Source organism: Hypanus sabinus, chromosome 6 (genome assembly GCF_030144855.1).
Source record: "Hypanus sabinus isolate sHypSab1 chromosome 6, sHypSab1.hap1, whole genome shotgun sequence".
Lineage (NCBI taxonomy): Eukaryota > Metazoa > Chordata > Chondrichthyes > Myliobatiformes > Dasyatidae > Hypanus > Hypanus sabinus.
In genome coordinates this window covers 43,867,114-43,881,378 of record NC_082711.1, presented here as the reverse complement: position 1 = coordinate 43,881,378, position 14,265 = coordinate 43,867,114, and the positions used below count along the sequence as shown (strand labels likewise).

General features: G+C 39.1%; 1 protein-coding gene across 12 annotated transcripts in view; it reads right to left on the bottom strand.

Annotated features, from left to right (window-relative positions):
* mpp7a (MAGUK p55 scaffold protein 7a) overlaps nt 1-14,265 on the bottom strand; it is a 459,090-nt gene that overhangs the window by 244,870 nt on the left and 199,955 nt on the right. For 10 of the 12 annotated variants that reach the window (XM_059972009.1, XM_059972012.1, XM_059972015.1 and 7 more), the window contains one exon: nt 11,973-12,133. The exons of the other annotated variants lie outside the window; for them this stretch is intronic. In XM_059972009.1, coding sequence (XP_059827992.1) covers nt 11,973-12,009 — 37 coding nt within the window. In that variant the 5' untranslated portion in view covers nt 12,010-12,133. The remainder of the gene's footprint in view (nt 1-11,972; nt 12,134-14,265) is intronic. 12 annotated transcript variants of the gene reach the window in all.

Genomic DNA, 14,265 nt, shown 5'->3' with positions numbered 1-14,265 from the left:
AATAAAGGAAATTATAGGGCAGTTAGTCTAACCTCAGTGATTAGGAAAGTGTTGGAGTCTGTTATTAAGGATGAAATTTCGAGGTACTTGGAGACTAATGATAAAATAAGTCAAAGTCAGCATGGTTTCTCTAAAGGGAAATCTGACAAATGCATTTAGAGTTCTTTGAGAAAGGAACAAGCAGCATGGACAAAGGAGAGGTAATGGATGTTATTTACTTGGATTTTCAGAAGGCATTTGATAAGGTGTCACATATGAGGCTATTTAAGATAAAACCCTACAGTGTTACTGAAGAGATACTAGCATGGATAATATATTGGCTGACTGGCAGAAAGCAGCAAGTGGGAATGAAAGGAGCTTTTTCTGATTGGCTGCTGGTGACTAGTGGTATTCCTCAGGGGTCAGTATTGGGAACCCTGCTTTTCACATTGTTTGTCAATGATTTAGATAATGGAATTGATGGCTTTGTGGCAAAGTTTGCGGATGATACGAAGATAGATGAAGAGGTAGGTAATGCTGAAGAAGCAATGCGATTGCAGCAGGACTTAAGTCAAATTAGAAGAATGGGCAAAAAAGTGGCAGATTGGATACAGTGTTGGAAATGTATGATAATGCATTTTAGTTAAAGGAACAAGAGTGCAGACTATTATCAAAATGGGGAGAAGGTTCAAACATCAGAGGTACAGGAGGCCTCGTGTAACATTCCCAAAAGGTTAATTTACAGGTTGAGTCTGTGGAAAAGAAGTCAAAAGCAACGTTTGCATTTATTTCAAGGGGAATAGAATATAAAAGCAAGGAGATAATTCTGAGCCTTTACTAGACAGGCCCTACTTGGACTACTGTCAGCAGTTTTGGGCCCATATCTCAGAAAGGATGTGTTGTCACTGGAGAGAGTCTAGAGGAGGTTCACAAGGATGATTCTAGGAATGAAGGGATTAACATATGAGGAGTAAACACAAAGTACACTGCAGATGCTGTGGTCAAATCAAGATGTACAAACAAGCTGGATGAACTCAGCAGGTTGGGCAGCATCGGTTGAAATGAGCAGTCAACATTTCGGGCCGAGACCAGAAGCCCTGACGAAGGGTCTCAGCTCGAAGCATTGATTGCTCATTTCAACGGCTGCTGCCTGACCTGCTGAGTTCATCCAGCTTATTTGTACGTCAACATATGAGGAGTGTTTGGCAGCTTTGGGCCTGTACTCACTCGAATTTAGAAGAATGCATGGGGATCTCATTGAAACCTACCGAATGTTGAAAGGAATAGATAAGGTGGGTATGGAGAGGATGTTTCCTACAGTGGGTGCATCCAGACTACAGTGCACAGCCTCAAAATTGAGGGTGATCCTACAGCCAGAGAGTAGTAAATCCGTGGAATGCTCTGCCACAAACTGCAGTGGAAGCCAAGTCTGTGGGTATATTTAAGGTGAAAGCTGATTATTTCCTGATCGGTCAGGGCATCAAAGGATATAGCAAGAAGGCAGATGTATGGGGTTGTGAGAGATCTGGAATCAACCATGATGGAATGGTGGACCAGACTCAATGGGCAGACTGGCCTGTTTCCGTTCCTGTCTTATATTCTATCTTAGTAGCCTCCAACCTGGTAGGATGAATATAGCTTTCTCCTTCTGGTAAACAAATCCCTCCTCCGCTCCTCTTCTTCTATTCCCCACTCTGGCTCTTACCTCTTTCTCAGCTGCCTATCAGTTCCCTCTGGTCCCCTCCACTTTCCCTTTCTTCTATGGTCCACTCTGCTTTATCTGATTCCTTGCTCTGCAGACCTTTGCTTATCCTTCCTGCCTGGCTTCACCCTTCTAGCTAGCCTACTTCCCCTCCCCCCCTTTTTATTCTGGTTTTCCCTTCCGATCCAGTCCTGAAGGGTATCAGCCCGAAACACCGACTGTTTATTCATTTCCATGGATGCTGCCTAACATGCTATGTTCTCCAGCATTTTGTGTTATGTTGCTTAGGATTTCCAGCATCTGCAGAATTTCTCCTGTTTGGATAGCAGTAACAGTATCGGTCCGAGTCAGCATGGATTTACGAAGGGGAAATCATGCTTGACTAATCTTCTGGAATTTTTTGAGGATGTAACGATGAAAATGGACAAGGGAGAGCCAGTGGATGTAGTGTACCTGGATTTTCAGAAAGCCTTTGACAAGGTCCCACATAAGAGATTAGTGGGCAAAATTAGAGCACGTGGTATTGGGGGTAGGGTACTGACATGGATAGAAAATTGGTTGGCAGACAGGAAATAAAGAGTTGGGATTAACGGGTCCTTTTCAGATTGGGAGGCAGTGACTAGTGGGGTACTGCAAGGCTCAGTGCTGGGATGGCAGCTATTTACAATATACATTAATGATTTAGAAGAAGGGATTAAAAGTAACATTAGCAAATTTGCAGAAAACACAAAGCTAGGTGGCAGTGTGAAATATGAGGAGAATGCAGGGTGACTTGGACAGGTTGGGTGAGTGGGCAGATGCATGGCAGATGCAGTTTAATGTGGATAAATGTGAGGTTATCCACTTTGGTGGAAAGAACAGGAAGGCAGATTACTATCTGAATGGTGTCCAGTTAGGAAAACGGGAAGTACAACGAGATCTAGGTGTCCCAGTTCATCATCACTGAAAGTGAGCATGTAGGTACAGCAGGCAGGGAAGAAAGCTAATGGCATGTTGGCCTTCATAACAAGGGGAGTTGAGTATAAGAGCAAAGAGGTCCTTCTGCAGTTGTACAGGGCCCTGGGGGGGGTGAGAGCACACCTGGAGTATTGTGTGCAGTTTTGGTCTCCAAATTTGAGGAAGGACATTCTTGCTATTGAGGGAGTGCAGCGTAGGTTCACGAGGTTAATTCCCGGAATGGCAAGATTGTCTTATGTTGAAAGATTAGAGTGACCGGGCTTGTATACACTGGAATTTAGAAGGATGAGAGGGGATCTGCTTGAAACATATAAGATTATTAAGGGATTGGACACGCTAGAGGCAGGAAACATGTTCCCAATGTTGGGGGAGTCCAGAACCAGAGGCCACAGTGTAAGGATAAGGGTAGGCCATTTAGAACAGAGTTGAGGAAAAACTCTTTCACCCAGAGAGTTGTGGATCTGTGGAATGCTCTGCCTCAGAAGGCAGTGAAGGCCAATTCTCTGGATGCTTTGAAGGAAGTTAGATAGAGCTCTTAAAGATAGCGGAGTCAAGGGATATGGGGAGAAGGCAGGAATGGGGTACTGATTGTGGATGATCAGCCATGATCACAGTGAATAGCGGTGCTGGCTCAAAGGGCCGAATGGCCTACTCCTGCACCTACTGTCTATTGTCTATACATATAGAGGGTATAAAGGCTACAAAATCAGCTTTATTGCAGTAGCAGCACAGTATATTACAAGGGCAAACACAGATTAACATAAATGTAAATTAAGTTGCACTTTATTACACGTGTACAAAATAAACAATGGCACCACTTCAGGATTTAGGTGAGGGAAATTAGAAGTTGACAAACCTTCAGGCTGGAAGCAGTGACTCTGTAGTAGTACCTCTCTCAGTCACATTAGTTACTGTGTGTAGTAAGGGCACAAATGCAAGATCAGAGTTCAAGTACATGCATGTCACCATACACTACCCTAAGATTCATCTTCTTGCAGGCATTCACAGTAAATACAAAAACAGAATCAAGGAAATGGCACAGGCCAAAGATGGACAATCAACGTGCAAAAGACACACTCTGCAAGTACAAAAAACCAAAAGTAATAAATACATACACAATAATTATCAAAAACATGAGTTTATAGAGTCCTTAAAAGTAAATCTATTGATTTAACTACCTAAATATTAAACAGGTTTTAATTTCAAAATAAAACAAAATTTTATTTTTATTCAAATACTAGAAAGAATTTTCATTATATCTGCCAAGATGCACTTTAAGACAGAAAAACTGTCAAATCCCATGTGCTAATAACATTAAAAAAGATGCCTTCCCAATGTTGAACTGGTTTTTTTGAAAGATTTAACTGCTCAAGACTTTATTTGATCTGAAGCACTGCATGGAAAGTTTTTAGTAGCAAGAGAATAACTAAAAATTGATAAAATGTTCCTGCAGTGAGCCATGCACTCACACAGCAGGTTCCAGATGTTCAACGTTTTTGACAGCAGTATGGAAAAATTTACTGTTAGTCTAGAGAAATTTAATATCGCCATTCTTGTCATTTCCCTCATAGCTATTAGAAAAGGGCTGCCTAAGTTATAAAGCAGGGTTTATAATTTTAAAAAAGGCATAATATCGACATTTGTCCATGACTGAAAATTTAGATGTTTCCATATGGTTTTGAACAAAGGAGGCAAAAGAAAACATTATGTTCACATAAACTATATTTTAATTAATTTTATAAAATGAAATCAGAACCACAGAGCACATATTTATTGGATTCCGAGAAACCAGGAAACTAATGGTGCAGCTAAACTATGGTGTTAATAAAACACAAACTTACAACATGTTCTAAAATTCCATCTCACATGTTTAATGCAATGCACAATATTTGGCTGTAAGTTTATGATGCTATTCTCAAAGTTTTCCAAACAAAGTAACTTTTTATAAATTCTCACCTCAGACAGGAGCTGGCCACAATTTCTGGCATCAGGTAAGATTATGTGGCATCTGAAGAATAATTCTCAAACTGGATACAAATCTGCTTTCCCTTTCTCTTTGAAAAAGTTGCAATTATTACAACTTTTAATAGGAAGGTACTTATCGAAAGCAACTCATCACAATAAAAGCTGCAGCAGCCATCACAAACTCAATTGAATTATTCAGCTATTTAAAGGATATTTAACAAGAGTAATAATACATATAATTTAATGTAATAGCTACAGTTTAAATAGTTGAAGATTTTTTATTTGTACTTATCAGTTCAGTTCAACAAACAAAGTATCACAGTGGGTCAAGAACTACACTTCAGCAGTAAAATAGAAACAAAATGCTGGAAGTTCTCAGTAATTCAGTTCACGGCTGGTTCTGCATTACCACTTTGACCAGTGAAGTTCACATTGCAAGCTGTGACATCACACCTGAACCGGAAGTGTGCAAATGGCACAATGGCTTGATCATTTGTAACAGACTTTATATTCCACAAATGCATAAATTAGGATCCAATGGTCAGCTTTTAAGCACTAACTGAAACACAAGTGAAAATAGCTCAGTTCATTCAATCAGATCTTGAATTACCCATTAGAAATACTCCACTGCACCGCAAGTAGGATTGATCACCCCATCTCACCCCAAGCACTCATGTTTTGGTCATCCAATCAATCTGGCCAAGCAGCTGGAGAGAAGCATAAACAAGGCCTGAAGATTGATGAGGTTTCAGAATCGATCTGACACACACTTTGGATGCATCCGAATTTTAATTTAATATTCAATTGCTTTCTGTATTTTTAAAGGACTTATCAAGTTACAAAGCAGAACAAGATTTATATTGTGTTCATAAGCCTGGTTTGTTGCTTCTGGAGAACTATCAGTTATTTGTTTAAATTTATTTTAAGTTATTTTGAAACACACTTAACGTTTGCTAAAATTTGCCCTAATGCATGTCAAAAATTCTTTATGAAATCCAATGTACCCATTTTGCATATCAAACTGTGCTGGTCAATTCCTTTCCGATCAGGAAGAACAGGTTAATGCATCCTACTTGAAGAAATTATGTATTTCAGTGCTCATAATATATGCATACTTAAATGCATAATGCGTTCAAAATGAAAATGAATCCTATTTACATTTAAATTTCATCAAACCTGATGAGGTGAAGAGGGTTGAGAAGGCATCACTGAAATGTTACCAATTGTGTAGAATTTTTAGAAATAAGCACTGGCTAAGTTAAGTATTTAAACTGGAAATGGATTATTGATGTAAATTAATATGTGCAACATCTTCTACTTCAGCACTGGGGAAAAAAACAAAATAGCAAATAAGCATAGTCCCATACAGACAATGGTGAGAGAAATACTTTAATTTCTCTCTGGTTGAACTTTTATACTTGTGTTCATTACAGAAAAGAATTAGAAATGGAGGAGGTACAACTGCCTGAAGTAACTTAATCACCAATATCAATTCAGAAGATAATACAGAAATTGAAGAGAATTAAACTGGACAAGTTCCCCTAATCTGATATCCTGTATCCACGGGTTCTATAAGAAGTGGCGAGAGATAGTGCTTGCATTGTGATGAACTACCAAATTTTCTCAGATTCTGGAATAGACTCAACAGGAAGCTGGCAAATGCTGTATTGTTATTTAAGAAAAGAGAATAAAAGAACCAAAGACCAGTTAGTTTGACATCTTTTGGCAGCAACATTCTGGAATCCATTATTTAGGACAAAGCAGCAAGGCACTTGGAAAATTGTGGTCTGATAGAGTCAACATAGCCTTCTGAAGGGAAAATCATGTATAACAAACCAAATATTTTCAAAGCATATAACCCTGGGGATAACTAATGGGTAAACAGTATTGGTAATGTATTTGGATTTACAAAAATGATTTGAAGGTGGTTTCACACAAACAGTTGCTGCATAAAGACTCATGGGACTGGGCTGGGAATAACATAATGGTAGAGTGAGGATTGGTTAAACGACAGGAAACAAGCAGAATAATAGATCGCATTCAGCAGACACCAGTCCAGGACTTTCACATCACAATTTAAATTGATGATTTGAAATGAAAAGATTGTATAATGTATCCAATTTTGCTGATATAACAAAACTAGATGGAAAAGGAGCAGCAGGGAGAGTGTGACGGTCTGCAAAAGATTACAGTCAGAATATATAAGTAAGCAAGGTAGTGGCAGATAGAGTGTAATGTGATGAAAATGGAGAGGGCATATGCTTTGATTGGGGAAAAAATGAGGAGAAGTTTAAACATGGAGAAACTAGTAAAATGTTGGTGAACTGGGGTATTAGTTTGTGCTGGTTGTCCAGGAGGAGAAATTAAATATGCAAGAAATTAGTATGACAGTGGATAGGAGGTAGGAAGGATCTGGAATACAAAAGTAAGCAAATCTCATTGAGACCATACAGGGCTTTTGTATCATCCCTGGATACAGTACTCAATAGAAACAGCATGTACAATTTTTGCCTCTGCATCCAAATGAAGATTTTCTTCCGGAACACAATAGATTTATGAGATTGATTCCATGGTTGGAGGTTGGTTCCTATGACAGATCAAATTACATTGTACCATTTGTCATGGAGTTCAGAAAAACAGACTGCCTCGTTGAGATATGCATGATTCTGTGAAGGATTGACAAAACAGATATCCCTGTATAGGAGGGAGAATGAAATTTGGGTTGAGACCTCTGTCTCGATGTCAGAAAGACCAAGCAGCTGATAATTGACTTCAGGAGCAGGAAACCGGAGGTCCATGAGCTAGTCCTCAAAGGTGGAAATGGCAAGGAGCTTTAAATTCCTTGCTGATATTATTTCAGTGACCCAGTCCAGGGCCTAGATGGGAGTATAATAATGAAAAAAGCATGGCAGCACACCTACTTCCTTAGAAATTTGTGAAGATTCGGCATGACATCTCAAACTTCAATCCATAAGTGATGGGGAGTATACTGACTGACTGAATCATAGTCTGGCATGGAACTGCCAATGCCCTTGAATGGAAAATCCTACAAAATGTGATGGAAACGGCCCAATTTGTTACGGGTAAAGCCCTTCCACCAATGGGCACACCTCCACGGAGCACTGTCACAGGAAAGTAGCGTCCATCATGGACTCGCACCACCCAGGTCATTCTGTCTTCTCACCGCTGCCATCAGGAAGGTGCTACAGGAGTCTCAGGACTCTCACCAGCAGGCTCACAAACAGTTATTACCCCTCAAACATCAGGCTCTTCAGCTTAAGGTAATAACGTCACTCATCTTCACCTACCCTATCATTAAAATGTTCCCACAACCAATGGGCTCACTTTCAAGGGCTCTTCATCTTACATTCTCGACACTTATTATTTATTTATTTAATTACTGGTTTCTTTTTGTATTTGCATAGTTTGTTGTTTTTTTGCACACTGGTTTAATGGCAAAGTTGGTGCAGACTGTCAAATATTTTATTATGGTTATTATTCTATCATGGATTAATTGAGTATGCCCAAAAAAAAAAGAATCTCAGGGTTGTATATGGTGATGTACATGTACTTTGATAATAAAAGCAACACACACAAAATGCTGGTGGAACACAGCAGGCCAGGCAGCATCTAGAAGGAGAAGAACTATTGACGTTTCGGGCCGAGACCCTTTATCAGGACTAACTGAAAGGAAAGATAGTAAGAGATTTGAAAGTAGGAGGGGGAGGGGGAAATGCTTTGATAGGGGAGATTTTCAGCTATTTTGATCATATGATTAACTTCATGTTTAATTCCTCCTTGCAACACCCCAAATACTCAAAAACGCCTCACTAAATGTTCATGAATCCTGCCTCCCCATCAACTAACCAACCACGAAGTAAGACTCACTGGTCTATAATTTCTATAATCAAGTTGGAATAAACAAGTTATGATCAGGCTTATGTGATCTGAGTGCAGGTATGTAAGTTTGAGCCCCAATCTGTCTGAGTGAATCAAAGTAATATTACCAAGTTTGTTGATGCTTTGAAGCTATGGGAATGTGAGTAATGGACATACATGAGGCTTCAAGAGACTGTTAAGGAGTTAAACAAGCAGAAAACAATTTGGCTGCTGGACTACAATGTGGAAAATATGAGCGTATCTGCTTCAGTGGATAAAAGCAGAAGTGCTGGGTATTTTTTTTTAAATGGCAAGGCATTGGGAAATGTTGATGTTGACTTGGACAGGTATCCTTGTACGCCACTGAAAGCTAACATGCAAACACAGTCATCAATTAGGACTGCAGTTGATTACCTGATCATTATTGCTACTATTTTTGCGTACATGAACAATTAATACAATTATGAAGGCCTTGAAGTATTGCTTTCCAAAGGAGAATATATTTGCTACAGAGATAGGACATAGATTCTTCAAAATGGCACTGAAATGCCAAGTCTATAATGTCAGGAGAGATTGGGTAGGCTAGGTCTCTATTGTCTAGAGTTAAGAGCAAGATTTGAAAGATTGTTCTGGTAGCTGAAAACTACAGAATTAGGGTTCACTATATCAAAGGAGACACAAGGGACCACAGATGCTTGAAACTGCAGCACAAATAATCTGCTGAAGGAAATCAGGTCAAGTAGCATCTGTAGGAGGAAAGGAATTTTGGATCGATACACTACTTCAGGACTACAAGGAGACACACAAACACACACACACACAGGTGCCGCTAGATGAGCAGAATTCCTCCAGCATTGTTTGCTGCTTCAATCTGTCGAAGTTAGGCGAAGACCAAAACAGAAAGCAGCACCACCAGTCAGATGGTAATAAATCTCTGGAACTTCTGACCTGAAAGAGCTGTGCAAGTTCAATCACTGATTGCATTCAAAACAGAGATCAAAAGATGTTTGAATACTGAAAGAATCAAGAAATGAACATTTTGTGAAAAGAGGTTAACCAGGAAAACATTGACATGAGGAGCAGACATGAACAGCCAAATGGCCATTTTCAATGAGGCCCTACCACCAAACATATCTTTACCTCCCCTCCACTCTCCCTTGGTATCACTTCTGTGATTCCTTTGTCCATTCATTCCTCCTGGCACTTAGCCCTGCAAGCAGAAGTGCTACACCTGCCAAATCACCTTCTCTCACACCTCCAAACAGGACCCCAAACAGTCCTTCCAGTCGGATGGCAGTGCATTCAATTGTAGCGACTTTTTCCAGGGTCAACCAAAGGTTCTTACTGTCGTTTTTAAATGGATTTTTTATGATCACAAACCCCTGTTGGACACTGTCAATGTAGAATGCTGCAAGTCCAATTTACTGATTACTGCTGGATGAGAGGGGAGCTGTGTGGCCTTGGTCGTAGTGAGGATTTGGCCTTAAGTTGAAGTGTCGCCTATTTAGTCACCCAAGAGAGAAGTATCGGAGTCCGTGCACTCCACTGGAGGTGGTGTGGCACTGCGTTCAAGCTACAATCAGTGCCAGCCCCCACGATCACTCGGCAGAAGACAAGCTGTATTGTATTCAACTGCAGACTGCTGCAACATTCATGGACCCAGGGTCTTAGACTATTTTCTTTGTGACTGTGTTTTACTGCTACCTTATATGTGCTTGCTATCTTATTTGTGCTTGTTATGTTATATTTACCTTGTGCTGTGTGTGACTGATGGTACTGTGGTTTGCTACTTGGCCCCAGAGTAATACTCTTTCATTTAGCTCTATTCATGGGTATTCCTGTATGGTTGAATGACAACTAAATTTGAACATGAAGCAGGTGAAGTAAAGCTTGATCTGCAAATCTTTTGGGGTCATCTATTATATCCAGTGCTCCTGATGCTGCTTCTTCTACATACGTGACATAGATCGGAGAACCGCTTTGTCCAGCAGCTTCACTTCATCCACAATAAACAGGATTTCCCAGTGGCCAACTATTTTAATTACAATCTTCATTCTGACATGTCGGTCCATGGCTTCCTCTTCTGCCATTAAGAAGCAACTCTCAGGTTGGTGTAGCAACACCTCACATTCTGTTTAGGTCGCCTCCAACCTGATGCTATGAACATTGATTTCTCCAGCTTCTGGTGATTTGTTCCCCTCCTCTTCTCTCCTCTTCAATTCCCCACTCTGCCCTCCCTAACCTTTTCTCCTGACCTGCCTATCACTCTTCCTTCCCTTTCTCTGTGATTTACATGATCATGGTCTACTGTTCTCTCCTATCAGATTCCTTCTTCTCCAGCTCTTTATCTTTTCCATCCATCACCTCCCAGTTTCTTATTTCATCACTCACCTTCCCCACCTACTTAGCTTCACCTATTACCTTCTATCTTGTACTCCTTCCCTCTTCCACCACCTTCTTATTCTGCCATCTTACCTCTTCTTTTCTAGACCTGATGAAGGGTCTCAGCTGTCTATTCATTTCCATAGATGCTGCTGACCTGCTGCGTTCCTCCAGCATTTTGTGTGTGTGACTCAGTCCTGCTCTCAGATCTTTTGATAGGTGGAATCAAAGGCCCACGTGTCTCTGAGCATGTACAACTCGGTACTTCACTTTTGCAACAATGATAACGATGACTCCTATGTGATCTTTGTTTTGTAAAGACCAAACTCAGCAAGAACAGTGTACACTTCCTTTCAATTACTAAATTTTATTAAGAGATGAGAATTGTGCACTATAAAATTAACAACCTTTCTTTAGGGAAGTACACAATATGATTTTCTACATTAATCAAGTTTGCTTTTATGGATGTTAAATATGATCAAGAACTTAGAATCACTAAGCATATACATTTTCACTATGACTTTCATCAAGAAAATGAGATATCCCCAGACACCTTTTCAAGCTTTTAGCTGCTGAAGTAGATAATATGGAGTGGGAGCGGGTGGTTGCTGGGGAGAGGAAAAACATTTCAAACAAGTTGCAAAGATACGTAAAGCATAAACACTCAAGCTCTACGGTGTCCTGGGTATTCTTGAATTGATAGCTAGGTTACTTTCACATCTGTTAGAAATGAACCTTGATCACAAAAACATTTTACAGAAACCAAAAGAATTAATAACATTGAACTGCAAAGGGAAAGAAACCCCAAAGGAAGCTACTGAGAGCATCACATCACTTCCTATACATCTCAGCAATTCAATGCAGTTTATTCTCCATGGCTTGGGCCTGATACAATCAGGTGCAGACACCTATGACAAGTCTGCAAAACAGATGTCAGGTTTCCTACTAAAGAAATGGATCCCCCACTGCATTTACTATAGCAGTAATCCTTAACAATTTATTTTATTACTGGTCTACACTTTCTCCTGGCACATAATGCAAAATTGACACCAATAGCAATCAGAGGAAAATGCAAGAGGATTCTCAATCTCAAAGAAAGTTACAATACCTGAATCATTTCCAGAGCCCGTTGATAATGCCGGCATGATTACCTCTGCAAAAATGTCACACAGGAATGTCAGGACACCTGCAGGCCAAGTGATTCAATGATCTTCTCTTTGCTCAAGCCACGCTATGCCAACATGTCAATAAAATTTTGCCATTTGTGCCCTAGATGGAAAAATACTGCAATCAAAACAGGTTCCATATCTTAACTTTTCTACCATACATGTCAAACCCCACTTTGAGATGATCTCACAAAGTGAATGCTTGCAAATGAGCACGTGGGTAAACCAACACTGGTCACAGATAACATGAATGGTTTAGTGAAGACTGTAGCACCAAGCTCATAACTTATGTTACTCTAAACCATCAATTCTATTAAAATAATTGAATCTATCTTCATTTAACATGTACAATGATTTTAACAATCTGCACAACCTTTGACTCTCAAAACCTATCACAATATCAAAGCAAGCTGAACTTAATAACTGATAATGCATTCATTCCACTAATAAGTCTACGTCAATCAGTGTATATCAAATCAATATCATAATTTCACCCGTTACTGCTATTTTCTGCAGTTTCATTTTCTTAGAATCGAATGGACACTTGCGCATTGTATATTGTGGCCACTTCACTCAGTTAATGGATAGCATTTATGATTTAATTCTTCAATGTTCAAACAATGGAATCAAAGGAGGACCTGAGTATTTCTGTCTGTATAGAATTATTTAAATTCAGGGATTTTGGGACTCTTCAGTCACAATATTAAGATACATAAGCAAATATAAATTCAATAACTTTGAAACACAGCATTTTGTTTATAAGACAGTTCCTCCTGCTGTACAAATTCATGATTTGAATTATAGTACATTCTTCCAAAATATTGACACATGAAATACCCACCACAGCTATTTGACAGAGATTAGGAAAGAATTTGAAAACTCATACAAAGAAAACATCAGAATTAATGATATTCCAGATGAAGAATGCATCCTGGCAAAAGATAATTTTTGGCATTTAACAAACATGGAAATTCCAAAAGACATTCAGTACCTAAAATGGTTAATCTGCACAATTTCATTTTCGTAAACTATGCCACTGGCAAAACAGTTGGTTTCGATATATTTTGCAGTTGTTTACAGCTTCATACATTATATAGCAATATATTATATAAATCCCATGTGTAAAAATTGAAGGTTAAATTAAAATTTTAAAAAGGTAATCATAAAATGAATGCAGAACTGATTTGCAGTCTCTTTAGAACTAATGGAGGTCCATAATATTAAACAGAAACTTACTCAATCTCCTGGATTGCTCAGAAAAAAAAATAATGTGCCCTAACACAAAATTTGGCAAAATAGCAAAGAGCAAAGAAGAAAAAATCTAACTGACAAAATGGAAAAACATGTAGAAGTGCAGCAAAAAGTTTTCATTTTAATTAAAGGTCTGCATTTTAGGAGAAAATATAAAGAGAGCAACATGAAATAGCACATTGTTTAAACAAAGGCCCCAAAAGAAAAAAAAATGGTATATTTTCTCATGTTTTACTGTCCATAAATTGGAGAATCCTTTTCAGAAAGAACCTTTAATTCTACCGCAATTTTTGTCAAATTTACTTTTAAAAGTATAACATTAAACTACTTCATCATGTATTGTCATTGACCTTTGCAATTGATTGTACCTGTGCAGCAGATCAATTTTCTTTTGGTATGCAGAAATTGCCAGCATTTATTACCAATACAAAACAGCATTTGAGAAAGCAAAAGTGAACAGTTTAATCTCAAACTGCTCCATTCCTCAGGACAGTCTCAGGATAGAGGGGCATCCATTCAAAATAGAGATGTGGAGAAATTTCTTTAGCCAAATGGAGGTAAATTTGTGGAATTTGTTGCCACATGCAGCTGTGGAGGACAGGTCGTTGGGTATGTTTAAGGCAGAGATAGGTTCTTGATTGGGGATGGCATCAAAGGTTACAGGGGAAGTCTGGAAAATGGGGTTGAGGAGAGGGAAAAAAAAGTATTAGCTTGACTGAATGGTGGAGTGGACTAAAATGGTCTAATTCTACTCCTACGTCTTTTGGTACTTCTGTGCATGGTACTCTCATTTGGTATAAAGTTACAAGAAATGGACCAGCTGAGATGAAGGATTAGCAATACGTTTTTAAGTTAGAACAGCAGACAACGTACAAGTGGTAGTGTTCCCATGCCCTTGATGTGACGAAGGTAGTGATGAATTGGCATATAGCAGGGAGATAGAAAATCCAGTTGAATGGCACCACAATAACAACCCCTTGCTCA